The sequence below is a fragment of the Pan paniscus genome, chromosome 2 (genome assembly GCF_029289425.2).
Source record: "Pan paniscus chromosome 2, NHGRI_mPanPan1-v2.0_pri, whole genome shotgun sequence".
In the NCBI taxonomy this organism is placed as follows: domain Eukaryota; kingdom Metazoa; phylum Chordata; class Mammalia; order Primates; family Hominidae; genus Pan; species Pan paniscus.
In genome coordinates, this window is record NC_085926.1 from 125610637 (window position 1) to 125624730 (window position 14094).

Below are 14094 nucleotides of genomic sequence, written 5' to 3' on the forward strand. Positions count from 1 at the left end.
ATTCTCACTCCCTCATCACTCATTCCTTCATTCATCCCCATTCACTCATTCTCACTCATTCCTTCATTCATTAATTCCTTCCCTCATTCATTTCCCTCATTCATTCACTCCTTTCCTCATTCATCCATTCTCATTCCCTCACCACTTATTCCTTCATTCATTCATCCCCTCATTCACTTACTCATTCTTCTCACTCACTCATTTCCTCAGTCATTCATTCACTAATTTCCTCATTCATTCCCTTGCTCATTCATTCACTCCCTCACTCATTCCCTCACTCACTTATTCCCTTATTCATTCACTCACTTATTCACTCATTCATTCCCTTGCTCATTCATTCACTCACTCATTTCCTCACTCATTCAATCCCTCATGCATTCGTTTTCTCACTCATTCATTCACTCACTTGCACAGTCCCTCACTCACTCATGTCAGTGCACTTTTTACGTTTTTCTCCTTCAAAGAGAAACCAGAGGGATAATATGGGGCTATGGTAGGCGCTCTCTGTGGGGACCTGGGCTCAGCACCTGAGCCTTCACCTGCCCTGCATGGGATGGGGGTTTGGCTCCTCCTGAGAGAGAGGATAAAGAGAACACATCATTCCATCACTCACTCATTCATTCACTCACTCACCCACTCCTTCCCTCCCTGCCCTATCAGGCAGGCCTTTCCAGGGACCCTCTGGGAAGCAGGCAGAGGTGTAGTGCAGGGATATGCCCTTTTGCAGCTCACATGGGAGGGGACAGAGTGCTACCAAGCAGACAAGCAGAAGATCTGTCATGTCAGATGTCAACAAGTGTGCTGGAGGAGGAGAAGGCACGGCAGCACCTGGGGGAGGGCCTCACTGAGAAGACAACCCGTGAGGAGGCTGGCATGGTGAGGACTGAGTGGATGTGGAGGATGGGGAGAGGGGAGGCAAGGAGGCCAATGGCCCAGCACCTGTAGGCCTCAGCAAGAACTGTGGCCTTTATTTAGGTGAGATGGTAGTCACTGGAGGATGTTAAGCAGAGAAGGGCCACAGTCTGACTCATACTTTAACAGCCCTCTCGCCTCCGTGTGGAAACAGACTGGGTGCAGGAGAGAAAGCGGGGTCTGCCAAGGAGGCTGCTGCCGCCGTCCCTCAGACGCTGGTGACAGCCGTGCAGCTGGAAGGAAGCCACATAATCCTGGCCACACTTAGGAGGAGAGTGGCTGGGGGCCACGTGTGGGTATAGAATGGAGAGGGGCTGGAGGATGCCCAGCAGCAGGAGGCCGGGTTCCCTATGCTGAGGAGGGAGGGCTGAGTCCGGACAGAGCCCAGCTTGTGTGGGGATGGGTTTGGCATCTATATGGGGCCCTGGAGAAAGCACAAGCCACCCGAAGCTGGCGCGGGGAGGGTAGCCTGGGCTCCGTCCTCCCCAGTGGCAGGGCAGGGTCTGCGAGAGGATGTGTGTGTTTAGAAATCTGCTCCAAGCGTGGATGGGAGAAGATAAACTCCACACACGCTGATGGAGGCTGGGAAGCACTGCTGGAGTTGGTATCAGGTGACAGGCATGGCTCAGGCAGGGATCAGCCTGTCTAAAAAAGGGCCTGCTGTGCTCTCGGCAAGGAAGATTGCCATCCAGGGTCAGAGGCTACTGTGATGGATGACAGACGCCATTCCGAAAACATCGGATTTATTAGGATTAGCTGTAGTGTACACTGATTCCTTTAGCTCTAAATGGATACATATGTGCCCCGCAGACAGTATACACGCAGGGATGTGACTGAGCCACAGTGACATAGCAAACCCAACAGCTGGCTTGTGAAGCCATCGTGATCCCAACAAGGTCTATGTTAGCAATTGGTGAAAGAAGAAGAGAGTGAGATGGGACCCAGGTGGGCCTGGAGGTGGGATCCTGTGGGTTTTCAGAGCACCCACCAGTGCTCCCTCGGTGAGCCCAGCACCACCTGGAAGTGGAGGGAAGCTGGGTCGCTGCTGGAAGGGAGGGAGGCTGACTCTCTACCCCTCGCCTCTGCAAGGAACTGAGGCCTGTAGGATTGCGGCTGTCACCGGCTACAGGCGGCATCTTTCTGTAAAAAGCTTTTCAGGCATGAAACCCATTTCTGTATGGACTGGGCTGTGTTGACGGTGGTGCTTGGGCCTTGTGTGCCAGGCCTCTCTGGGTCCCCTCCCTGGCCTTTGCCTTCCTCTCACCTTCTCGAGGCCAAGCTGTGCGAGACCTGGCATCCCTTCCAAACCTCAGTTCCTCCAAGCCCCTGCGCTGGTGTGACTCCAGAGCTCAGAATGTCAGCACGGAGCCGTCAGTATCGAGAAGGAACTCAACGCAAGGCTTCACAGCTTTCCAAGGACAGGGACCGGCTCTGGAGTGGCCGTGCGTGAGATGTCAGGCACGCTCACACGCAGGGTCCTGTGTTGGCTCCTGACCCAGCAGGGGGACATGGTGGGCAGATGTACCAGCCCTTCTGGATAACATGACAGTCCCAATTTCAGGAAAGTTTTTATTTTAAATATTGGTGATTCTTTAACCAGGAATGCAAATGCTACTGAAGTGCTGTGTGTGTCTCTGTGAGAGCCTTCATATAAATAAATTCATGCATCTAAAGAGTCCCTGGTCAGGCCGCATGCCGATATTCAATTTGGGGAATGGTGATGCCATCACATGCATCTGGGGGAGGCGGCAGGGAGGCGTAGGGACTTTGTGTGGCCTGCTCTATCACAGCTCCTGGGAGAATTACAGATCTGAGCCCAGGGCATCTCTGGGCTTTTGGAAAGGGTTCCTGCTTTTCCTGAGTTCCCATGGCTGCCCTGCTGCCGGGGCTGACTGAGCAGGCGGGGCTGGCTTTCTCAGTGCATATTTTACATTTTTCTCCTTCAAAGAGAAGCCAGGGAGACAAGCTGGAGCTACAGAAGGTGCTCTGTGGGGACTTGGGCCAGGTCAGCAACCAAGCCCCCACCTGCCCCTTGTGGGGTAAGGGCTTGGCTCCTCCCCCAGGGCACAGAGTGATCTTCAGCAGGGTGACCCGTTCCTGGCTCTCATGGTGTGATCAGGGCTGCTGGAGGGAGGGTGGAGGGGCACACTCTCCAGGAACCAAGGTTAGCCTCCACAACAGGGCCTGGGAGAGCAGTGGCAGTTCCCGCTGCTGGAGGAAGAAGGGCGGGAGCCCCTGAGGCCTAGACTTCATGTTGGGGGTCCTGGTGGGAAGTGGCCTCCTCCTCCGTGGCCCCAGAACCCCTAGATTGCACCTTCTGCGGGGCTTCAACGGTGGCAAAGCCCTGACCAGGGTCATATTTGCACTAAGGAGCCTCCTGAGGTAACAGCAAGTCCCATTTAGAAGGGGAAAGTATTCCCGAGGCGGGTGGTGAACCCCACTTATTGCTGGGAAAAAGTGAGGCCAAGGGCAGGGCTGGGGTGGTATTGGCACCTGAGAAGGGCAGGCTAGGCCCAGGGCCTCGGCTCCGAATGATTGGCTGATGCCAGCCTTGGCCTTGGGTGAGGCCTGTCCTGGCCTGTCCTGCTGTGGCCTGGGGCAGGGCTGGGGGTGCCTCCAGTCCCTGCTCTGGGTCACCGAGTGCTCCATATAGACCTGGACAGGAAGGCCTGGCCTGCTGCTGTGCTGGGCCTCTCTTCTCCTGCCACCAGAGGTAGCTGTGCTGCTAGCACTGACACTCCCAGGGTAGCTCTGGGCCATAGGCAGGCCCAGGCCCAGGCCTAGGGATCATAGCCCCATAGGCTGCCACTGCTCCATGGTCCCTGGTGGGCAGGAAGAGCACTGGGCCTTGCCCATAGGAAAGGCCCAGCCAAGTCCCCTCTCGGGGGCTGCTGGCTTAGCTCCCGGAGCACAGAGCCCTCTGGCCCCACCATTGCCGGCCCAACCTGTCCAGTTCTGTACAGTAGCATCAAGCTCTGATTCCCTCAAACTCCCCTTGCTCCCTCCCACCTATCCACCAAAATAGTCTCTGCTTTAAAATATACATTATATATTAGACATTTCATCTTCAATATGATTCTCTCATAGCATCAGGTAAAATTAGTGACTCTAGAGGAAAGGCAGCCTTTGTGAGTACAGGCAGCACTCGGGGGCCAACCTGAGCCTCCCCCTGGCAGGAGGGGAAGGGCAGAGGACAGAGAAGAGCCTTGGTTTCCTGCTCAGTTCTCCTTCTGGGCTAAGCCTCACCTCCCGCCCCTCTGCAAAGCCTGGTCTCAGGCTAACAAGGAGCCCACAAAGTCATGGGTGGCTGCTCATTTTGAGGAAGGGCTGGGCATTTTCTGAGCCTCAGAGGGGCACGTGAGTCTGCCCTGGGGAGCTGGCCCCTATGGAGACAGCAACCACCTCATCACACGGCCAGAGGAAGGCCACCAAGCGGAGGCTGGTCAGAGAGGGCGCTGGGGCGTGAGCGAAGGGTGGGCAGGAAGGAGGCGCCTCCAGTTATTGCAGTCTGGTGTCCTGGGAACACCAGGAATTCCTGGAACCCTTGTGGGAGCTGGGAGAGGCGGGGCAGAGGCTTGACTTTGTTTTCAGTGGACATTTTAGCACATTCTTTGTGGAAAATCACCTGGGACCTTTCTCTTTTTTTGCATAAAGTGTCTAACCATTAAGGTAGGTCCAGTGTCTGATAGCCTAATGTATAACAAAAATGTCTGTTATTTTTTAGAAAATTGTGCTAAGGATTTCTCCAATTTCTGATTTTTTTTTTTTTTTTTGCAAGCCATATCTGAGAAGCCATCTCTGCCCTTCCCCTGCCTGCATCCCCCAGACCATGAGCCGGGCACCGGCCAATGCATTCAGGGTGGGGACGCAGTTCCTGCCGTGGCTGTCCTTTGAGAGACCCACATGTTTATTTCATGGAAGACGGAGTTGGTGACTTCAGGAAGCTCCTTGTGGAGAACATGGTAGGCACCTTCATAAATCTGCAATGAGGAGAGACACGGAATCAGAGCTGCACCATCAGAGGCAGGTGCAGGGAGCGGAGACCGTGGGCAGTGGGCAGGGGTCTGCAGCATTCTCCGGACCCTCTCTCTATGCCCAAGGACCTGGCCCTGACCTCCCATTATTAGGAGGCCAACACCTTTCTATCAGAAGATGGTTCAAATGTGTTACAATGTCCCAGTGTGTTCTTGAACTTCCTTTCTCAAATGCAAACCTTCCCTCACTCCACATCTCCCCCATCCCTGGACCCGTTTCTGTGTCTCTGAGTCAGGCAACCTTCTCAAAAGAGGGGGTTCCACTCCCGGCCTCACATCCTGACCTCCACGGGGTCCTCAGCTCATCCCAAGCTGACTTCCACTCCCGCCAACCCACGGTGGCTATCCTGGCGAGGTCTCCAGGGACCTCCATTGCCGTGGCAGGGGACACTGTGCTGGTCATTCATAAGCTGCTCACTCTCACCTTCTAGAAACACTTTCCTCTTGTGGTTCCATGGCTTTAACTTTTGATTTTCTTTCAACCTAGCCGGCAGATCCTTCTCAGTCCAGGCTCACCCCACCCACTGGCCTCTGCAGGCGGCTGGACTACGGGCTTGGCTGTGCCCTCCTTCACTCTCCCTGGTCACCTTGTCCAGTCCAGTGGTTTTAAAATCCATCCTGGGCTGATGACTCTGGAATTTACATCTCCAGCCAGACTTCCCTTCTGCCTCTAGACTGCCGACCTGCCATCTCCATCCGAATTTCTGGCAGGGACCTCCAGACTTCAGTGCAACGCTAATGGGCATCTCCAGGTGGACTCCAGCCGTTGCTCACGTCAGTCTCTCTGCCTGGCGTTTCCGGTCTCATTACAGCCTCCCGAACCCAGGGTTCGTCCTTCATGACAGTGATCTCACTCTCTGCCACCCTGCCTGGCTTGACCTGCCTTGGTTGTCACTGTCTCCTACCTCCTCCTTACCCCAGTTCCTGTCTTCCCAAGGCCACGGGGGGATGCTTTTAAAATGAAAATCAGAGCACGTCACTCCTTGGCTTGAAATGCTCACGTGGCTTCTCATCTAACCAAGAGAAGAAGTTTAGACTTCACAGGTGGTGGGGCTCCCCTGCCCCCCGCCACCAGCGTCCCTGACTGGTGCATCCTCACTGGCTGCTCTTCTTATGGCTGTGTGCCTATGCCAGCCTCAGGTCCTCAATCTCTCTCTTGCCTCAGTCTGGAAGGTTCTTCCACTGGCTCTTCTCACCAACAGACTGCAGGCCTGGCTGTCCCATCTAAACTGCTGCTTTCCCCCTGTCCCCCTCTATGCCTACACTACACTCTGCTGAGTTTCCTTAGGGGCACCGACTCCTCTCCATCATCATCCGTTTCATTTATTTGCTCATCCCACCAGGATACAGGTTCCGTGAGGGGAGGGCAGAGCCTTTGCCTGTCTTGTTCTCTGGGCCTGACAGAAACTTAGGGCCCCATAAATACATGAATTAAAGAAGCAATGAATGGATAGCTGGGTAAATGAATGAATAAACCATCTTAGTGGACTCCTTTCGCAGGGACTTGGCAAGGGTTCACATTGGTGTAACGGCGGTCTGAGTGATGCTGTCACGGATGAATGCAGTGTTCCACTGTGGCTTTTAAAAAATATATTTTGCTGGGCGAGGTGGCTCACACCTGCAATCCCAGCACTTTGGGAGGCCAAGGCAGGTGGATCACCTGAGGTCAGAAGTGAGACCAACCTGGTCAACATGGTGAAACCCCATCTGTACTAAAAATACAAAAATTAGCCGGGCATGGTGGCAGGCACCTGTAATCCCAGCTACTCAGGGGGCTGAGGCAGCAGAATCACTTGAACCTGGGAGGCAGAGGTTGCAGTGAGCCGAGATGGCGCCGCTGCACTCCAGCCTGGGTGACAGAGAGATACTCTGTCTGAAAAAAAAAAAAAAATATATATATATATATATATATATGTATGTGTGTATATATATGTATGTGTATATATGTGTGTATATATGTATGTATATATATGTATGTGTGTATATATGTGTGTGTGTGTGTGTGTGTATATATATATATAATCTTGCTGTCTAATATTCCACATAACCAAGCCGCAGGGCCTGTCCTCAGGGCCCCTGTCTGCAGAGCTAGCTCTGGCAGGTCCCTTCACGGATCAGGCTCTGCCAAGTCCTGCCAGCACCTGTGTGCCCTGAGCCCTCTGGTGGCCATGGCTCCCGAGCTACTGCAGCCACCACTGGTGCAGAGGGAGGCTTGGGCATCACACGTGTCCTTGGAGCTTGGACATGTCTCTCTCTTGGGAGATTTTATTTGCTCAGTGCCCAGTTGCAGATTCCTTTCTTGCCTATAACATCTTTTGATTGTTCTTCTTCCCTTTGAGGCTTATTCATGCAAAACAATCAGCAAATGACTCGTGTTCTCTTGAAATTCATAGGCTCCTGGGATTCCTTTTATTTATTTATTTCTCGGTCAAGCAGGCTGGTCCCTATCCTGAGACCTGGGAGGTGGCCCTCGAGGGTCTGGGCAGATGTGCCCCAAGGGGTGCTGCCTTCCTGTCCCCCTTCCACCTTGGGGGGAAGTGGGCAAGTGGCAGCTGCTCACCTTGAGAGTCTTGTCCTGGCTCTTGGCTAACTCCATGAGCAGGTAGGCCCCTTTGCTGTCACACAGGCGATCGGCAGAGCCCTGGAGCAGCAGGAAGGGCACAGTCAGCTTGGGGAGGGCACGCTCCACCCGTGAGACGGCATTCAGCAGTTGGATGCCGAAGCACACCTTCAGCCCTGCCCGGCAGATCAGGGGGTCTGAGTTATAAATGTCGACCTGGAGGAAGAAGGAGAGGGTTCCATCAGCATGGGCAGGGCTCACTTCCATAAGCCAGGCCTATTTCCTGGTAGCTTTTCCTTCTGCTCTGGCCTGAAGGGTTGATTCCATTCAGGTCAGCTGGGCTTGGGCATGGCTCTGAAGGCCAGCCGTGTTCATCCACAAACCTCATCTGCACCACTGGCAGTGCCTCTCCTTTCAGGCTTGAGGGTTTCACATACACATGGGTGCCTGTAGAAAATGTCAAGTATTGGCCAGGTGTGGTGGCTCTCGCCTGTAATCCCAGCACTTTGGGAAGCTGAGGCGGGCGGATCACCTGAGGTCAGGAGTTCAAGACCAGCCTGACCAACATGGTGAAACCAGGTCTGTATGGGATTTTTTGTATTTTTGTAAAAATACAAAAACTAGCTGGGCGTGGTGGTGGGCACCTGTAATCCCAGCTACTTGGGAGGCTGTGGTGGGAGAATCCCTTGAACCTGGGAGGCGGACTTTGCAGTGAGCCAAGATGGCGCCACTGCACTCTAGCCTAGGTGACAGAGCAAGACTCCGTCTCAAAAAAAAATTAAAAAAACGAAAGTTTCAAGTATTAATTTGTATTTTAAAAAATATAAGCAGCAGCATATTGTTCACGTCAATTATTTTATTAAAAAGTAGCTCTGCAGCAGTTTTAGCACTTGATTTTTGTTCTCTGACTCTGCTGATTTGGTGTCCACCTGGTGGAAGTGGATGAGGGGCAAACAGTAAACTGCAGGAACAGTTTACTGGGTTCTGTGCTGGAAAGCGAGGGTCCATGCTAGGAGCCCCTGGAGGGGCTTCGGCCAGGCACTGACAATGGGCTTTGGGGTGAGGGACGCCCAAGGGTGGGTCTGGCTGGGGTGGGCTCGGCCTCCGTGCCCCTCAGGGCTACACAGGGTGGTCAGACGCCCTGACAGGCTGTGCCCAAGGCCAACTCTGCCCCTCGACGGGATGTGGGTCCTCTCTCCTCAACCACCACCCTGTGGATCTTGCCTTTCAAGGGGCTGCTCTCTCCCCTGTCCTTGCTCTCCCTGGCCTGTCTGGGTTTCTGGCTTCACTCTTCCTGCCTCCATAAAGACAGCTCAGGCTCCACTGCCCTGATCTCTAGCATCTGCCCTACAGGATCGGGGGAGAAGTTTCTAGGAATCTCTCAGGCCCATAGAGGGCAGGAGTGAGCCCCTGATGCTTCTTTTTGTTTTGTTTTGTTTTGTTTTGTTTTTTTGAGACGGAGTCTCCCTCTGTCACCCAGGCTGGAGTGCAGTGATACGATCTTGGCTCGCTGCAGCCTCTGCCTCCAGGGTTCAAGTGATTCTGCTACCTCAGCTTCCCAGGTAGCTGGGATTATAGGCGCCGGCCATCACACCCAGCTAATTTTTGTATTTTTAGTACAGACGGGGTTTTGCCATGTTGGTCAGGCTGGTCTCAAACTCCTGACCTCAGGTGATCCACCCGCCTCGGCCTCCCAAAGTGCTGGGATTATAGGCATGAGCTACCGCGCCCGGCCCCATGATGCTTCTTCATTCATGTTTGTCATCCTTGCCAGTGGGTTCTTGGTGGGTTGGGGAGGGGCCACGTGGTGAGGACTGGGTGAGGGTCAGAGAGCATGTGGGGTCGAGGAAGGAACATGCTGCCAGCTGCTCCCCAGGCAACCAGGGTGCCCACTGCGCTAGGACTCAGCATTTCCAAGAACTGAGCTACACCCCTTCTGTTGCCACCCCTACAAGGCCTCGGCCAGAATTCTGGACCACACCAAGTGGGAGAGGCTGTCCTGCAGTCACCCCTGCCATCCTTGGATTCCTTCCCATGCTGGGGACTGAGCACCAAAAACCAGACCATTTGTGTAAATCCACACGAGACAGATTAGCCACTTCCTGCAGCTGAGCTGGCATGAGTCCTGCTGGGCCAGGCCATCTGCTCAGAGCCTGAGAGGACACGGGACTGGCAGGGCAGTTCATGGGGGCCCATGGCCAGGCCCAACCACAGGGGGTGCTTCCCCAGGGTCAGCCAGGAGCCCTGAGGGAAGGAGGGCTGTAGGGTCCGCAAAAGAGCCTGGGGCTTAGAGTCACCAACAGCAGCGCCATCTACCAGCTTGTGCAGGGCTGCGACATGCAGGGTCTCATTGAGTAATAAAAGTAATAATAGCTACATCTGAGCTCTGGCTGTCTGCCCGGCACTAAGTGTTTTTGCATGCAGTAACTCACTGGGCCTCCATAACTCCCCTGTATGAGGAATTGCTCTCATTCTCTCCACTACACAGAGGAGGAAACTAAGGCACCGAGAGGCTTGTCAACCTGCCTGCTGTTAGTTGCCCCAATTCTTGTTCTGCCCTACAGAACCTTGATGTTTCCTTCGGTACACAACTGCTCAGAATAGAGACTACATTTCCCAGTCTCCCTTGCAGCTAGGTGTGGTCACATGACCACGTTCTGGCCAATAGAAAGCAGGCAGGGGCTGTGTACACATTCTGGGTTGACGGCTTATTTTCTCCTTGCCCCACAGAAAGAGTCAGGGCCGTGTGGACAAGGTTCGCCCCTGGAAGCTAGAGCAACAAGATGGGTGTCCTGATGCCAAGAAGTCACCCTCTCTCTTGGTTAAGCTGCTGTTGTTGGGGGTATGGGTTCCAGCAGGCTGGCGGTGCCCTGGGCTGGGCCACCACCCCATCCCATGCTGTCTCCAGGGCTCCTATGGGACCTGTGGGGTGGGGGCCACACCCTCGCCCCTGTTGCTAGCGATGTTTTACAACCACCTTCTTCCTGCAGCAGGCCTGCTGCTTTGCCCCGCTGACCCCAAGTGTCCTGGGCACAGCAGGCGCTCGGGGACTCTGCTTCTGAGTTTAATTGCACTGACGGCCCAAGCGGCTTCCTGCTCTTGGCTTCGTTTTCCATGTCTTGATCACGTAGGCCCTGTTTACACAATGGCCTATTCTGGGCCTGGGGCCCAGCCACCAGATGTGTCAGAGAAAGAGCAGGCCCCTGATGTGAACCACAGCCTGGACTGGAGGTGAGGGGCAGAGGGAAACTGGGACCAGGAGGTTGGGGAGGGCTGTACCACATGGGGAGATTGAGGCACAGAGCAGCCAAACCCTCCCCTCAAGTGGCAGTTCTGGCCTAATCACAATGGCCTTGATTTTTTGACATCTTAAGATCTCAATCCACCAAAAGTCCTAGGAATGTGGCTTGTGGCTCCCAGGAAGGAGATAGCCAGTCCCCTTCCTCCCAAACCAGGCCCAAGCCCAGAACATGAGCCCATTCATTCAATAGGGACCAGAGTCAGTCCCCAAATATTCCACACTGCGTGATTCCACTGATGTAATGTTCTTCACGTGACAAAACTAGAGAAACAGAGACCAGACTCACGGCTCTCAGGGCTGAGGAGGGTGTGGGGCGAGTGGGGAGGGGATGCGGCTGCAAAAGGGCAACATGAGGGGTCCTTGTGGGGATGGAGCCATCTGTGACTTGACTGTGTCAAGGTCAGTATCCTGGTTGTGATATTGTCCTGTCGTTTTGCAAAATGTCACTGCTGGGGGAAACTGGGTAATGGGTACATGGAATCGCTCTGTATTATTTCTTATAGCTGCTTGTGAGTTACAGTGATCTTAAATGAAAAATTTAACTAAGAACAAGTAACAAAGGCCCAGGCTTTGGCACAGTCTCTCGCACCGCCACCTTCCTGTTTGGCTCACCATGGCTCCCACCAGCTGAGACCAGGGTCTGCTGGAGACATGGCAGCTGGAAGCAGGAGCCCAAGCTGGGGACCCAGGTCCAAGTGACCACCCCCACCGTGGCTCTAGATAACTGATTTCCTGGGGAGCCCCCACTGGCTGAGAGCTGAAGTCTTTTTTTCCCCGGGGTGGGGGTTGGGAGTATGGTAAGGCTCTACTCCTTCCTGGGCCTCAGTTTCCCCATCAGGGGACCCCAAAGGCTCCTCTTGGGTTTTAAGTTTCACAAGCTGGCCTCCTGTTGAGCTTGACAGCCAGGAATACACCAGCTGGGTCTTCTGAATTTCCAGCACTGTCTCTCTGTGGGAAGAAACTTTGCACTGAAGTGCAGTAAATACAGCTGCAATCCTCAGCTGGGAGTTTTCTTACACTTATGTTTGAGCAAAATCTAGACACAACCCCTGCAGTCAAATCTCTTGACCCATTTTTTTAAAAATTGTTCCATGATGAAATGCAATATCAGAGTTTAATTAGAATACTATGAAAAATAACTAATGCGTGGAGCCCTTGACTCTTTACTAGGTGCTGTAGTAAGTGCTTCACTCGTACTTGCTCATTTAATCTTCACGGGAACACTGTGATGTAGGAACTATTATTATTACCTTTTTACATATGAGGAGACAAGCTCAGAGAGGTTAGATGACTCACCCAAGGTTACACAGCAAGAGGCAGAGCCAAGGTAAGAACCTAGGCACTCTGCCACTGCCATCAGCATTCTTAGCCACTTACCATGCTCTGCTGCCTGTCTCGAGAGGAGAAGGTGAAGGTCAGTGCTGGGGCATACACAGCCAGGAGCTATGCAGGTGGCAGGGGCACTAGTGCTCTCAGAAAAGGCAGGAATGGTCCCTGATGAGGACCATAAGCAGATGGGCCTGACAGATGGTGAAGTGATCTGGTGGGGCCCAGGGGTTACCGCCCTTCACAGCCAGCCAGAGGGGATAGGGGAGCCCTTCTGGGCACAGACAGGCATGTGCCCTCCTGGATGCACCCCTAATCACAGAGAAATACAACCCAGCAGGCTTCATCCCTGTAGATCTGTCCACAGCTGGCTCTTCCTGCCCCTCCTTCCCTGCAATCTCCTCCCTTTTCCTACGGAAGCGTCACCCTTCCACCTGGGCTTTAGAGCCCATCCTGGAATTCCCACCTTCTTCCTCCATTGTTTAGATCTCTCTTAATCCATCCATTTCCAATACAGGGAACTCGGATAGCCTTCTCTGGCATAATAGAGAAAGAGTGCATGACACTCTACCCGAGTGATCTCTGAAATTTAGAAACCTGCAGGAACCCTAACAAAAACTGGCAGGTCTTTACAGAGACGATGTCCTCATTTCCCACCTTTGTCTTGAATGGCCGGAGACATAATTTGTGGTGGAAAGAGCTGGATGAGAGAATCCTCTTGTGATGGCTTCTGTCTCCCATCACAAACAGCTTTTCAGCCCCTTGCTCTTAGCTTAATTAACATTGTCTACTCCACTTTCAGGCCTCAGCTCAGCCTTCCCAGACCCCCACAGACTCTGCTGCCCCAAAGCCCTTCTCCCATGCCTCACTTGGCCTGGTCTGCAATCAGCACATCTCTTCCCACATGTCTGCCCCACGTGAGGGTCAGGGCTCTGTCTGTCCTGCCCTCTGCATGGCCTGCACGGTGGCTGGCACAGGGGAAGCCTTTGGTAAACTCTGGTGCGATGGATGAATAAGCAAACCATTCCCTAATCCAGCCCAAGAAGTAGCACCTTTGGGTACTGAGAGGCCAGCACAGACCTCACGGCAGCTGGGAACCGCTGGCCGCCTGCTGGCCAAGACAGTGTCCACAATGGGAATGAGACTTAGGACCCTCGAAAGGGGAGGCCCTTGTCATTTCATTCAGCGAATGGCCTTTCTGCGTGCACACGTGGAAAGCCCCGATAGCTTGCTTTTGGAGCCGCTTGGCATTGCTTTCCTTCAGTGCATCGTGCTGAACCTCAGGCCCATGGAATATCCTAAATGCAAATAAGAATGTACCGTAGCCTGGGCACGGTGGTGCATGCCTGTAATCCCAGCACTTTGGGAGGCCAAGGTGGGCAGATCACTTGGGCCCAGGAATTCAAAACCAGCCTGGGCAACATGGTAAAACCCCATCTCTACAAAAAATACAAAAATTAGCCTGGTATAGTGGTGCACACCTGTAGTCCCAGCTACTGGGGGGGCTGAGGTGGGATGATTGCTTGGGCCCAAAAGGTGGAGGCTGCAGTGAGCTGAGATCATGCCACTGCACTCCAGCCTGGGCAAGCGAGACCCTGCCTCCAAAAAAAAAAAAAAAAAAAAACCACCACCAACAACAATAGCAACAACAACAAAAAAAACAATGTCAATGTCCTGTGGAAGTTGGCCTGAATTTGGAACATGCTGAAGGCTGGAAACAGCTGTGCTTGGCGTGGCCATGGCGTGCTTCCTCTCCCACACATTCCCTCCCAAGCCTGTAGCACCCTGGCCACTGCTGTCAGCCCCCAGAGGGCTCACGGCATTGGGTCCCTGTCACGCAGAGATAGGTCCCATTTCAGACTCACAGATCTGTACCTGTCTCCCTCTGTGAAGAACCCTGTGGTGCTTCCCATGGGGGCTGCAGGGCAAAGTCCTAACTTCTTGGTATAGCCTGGGACACC

The 14094-nt window shown here is 53.6% G+C and overlaps 1 protein-coding gene across 7 annotated transcripts in view; it reads right to left on the bottom strand.

The window, feature by feature from the left end:
• Positions 1–1638: 1638 nt before the first annotated feature.
• MGLL (monoglyceride lipase) overlaps positions 1639–14094 on the bottom strand; it is a 131492-nt gene continuing 119036 nt past the window's right edge. For 5 of the 7 annotated variants that reach the window (XM_057301890.2, XM_057301889.2, XM_003815249.5 and 2 more), the window contains 2 exons: positions 7507–7722; positions 1639–4892 (listed from right to left, as the gene is read on the bottom strand). In XM_057301890.2, coding sequence (XP_057157873.1) covers positions 4767–4892; positions 7507–7722 — 342 coding nt within the window. In that variant the 3' untranslated portion in view covers positions 1639–4766. Of the gene's footprint in view, positions 4893–7359; positions 7723–14094 lie in introns of those variants that run through there. The other 2 variants (XM_003815247.4, XM_055110397.2) reach the window with 1 other exon arrangement.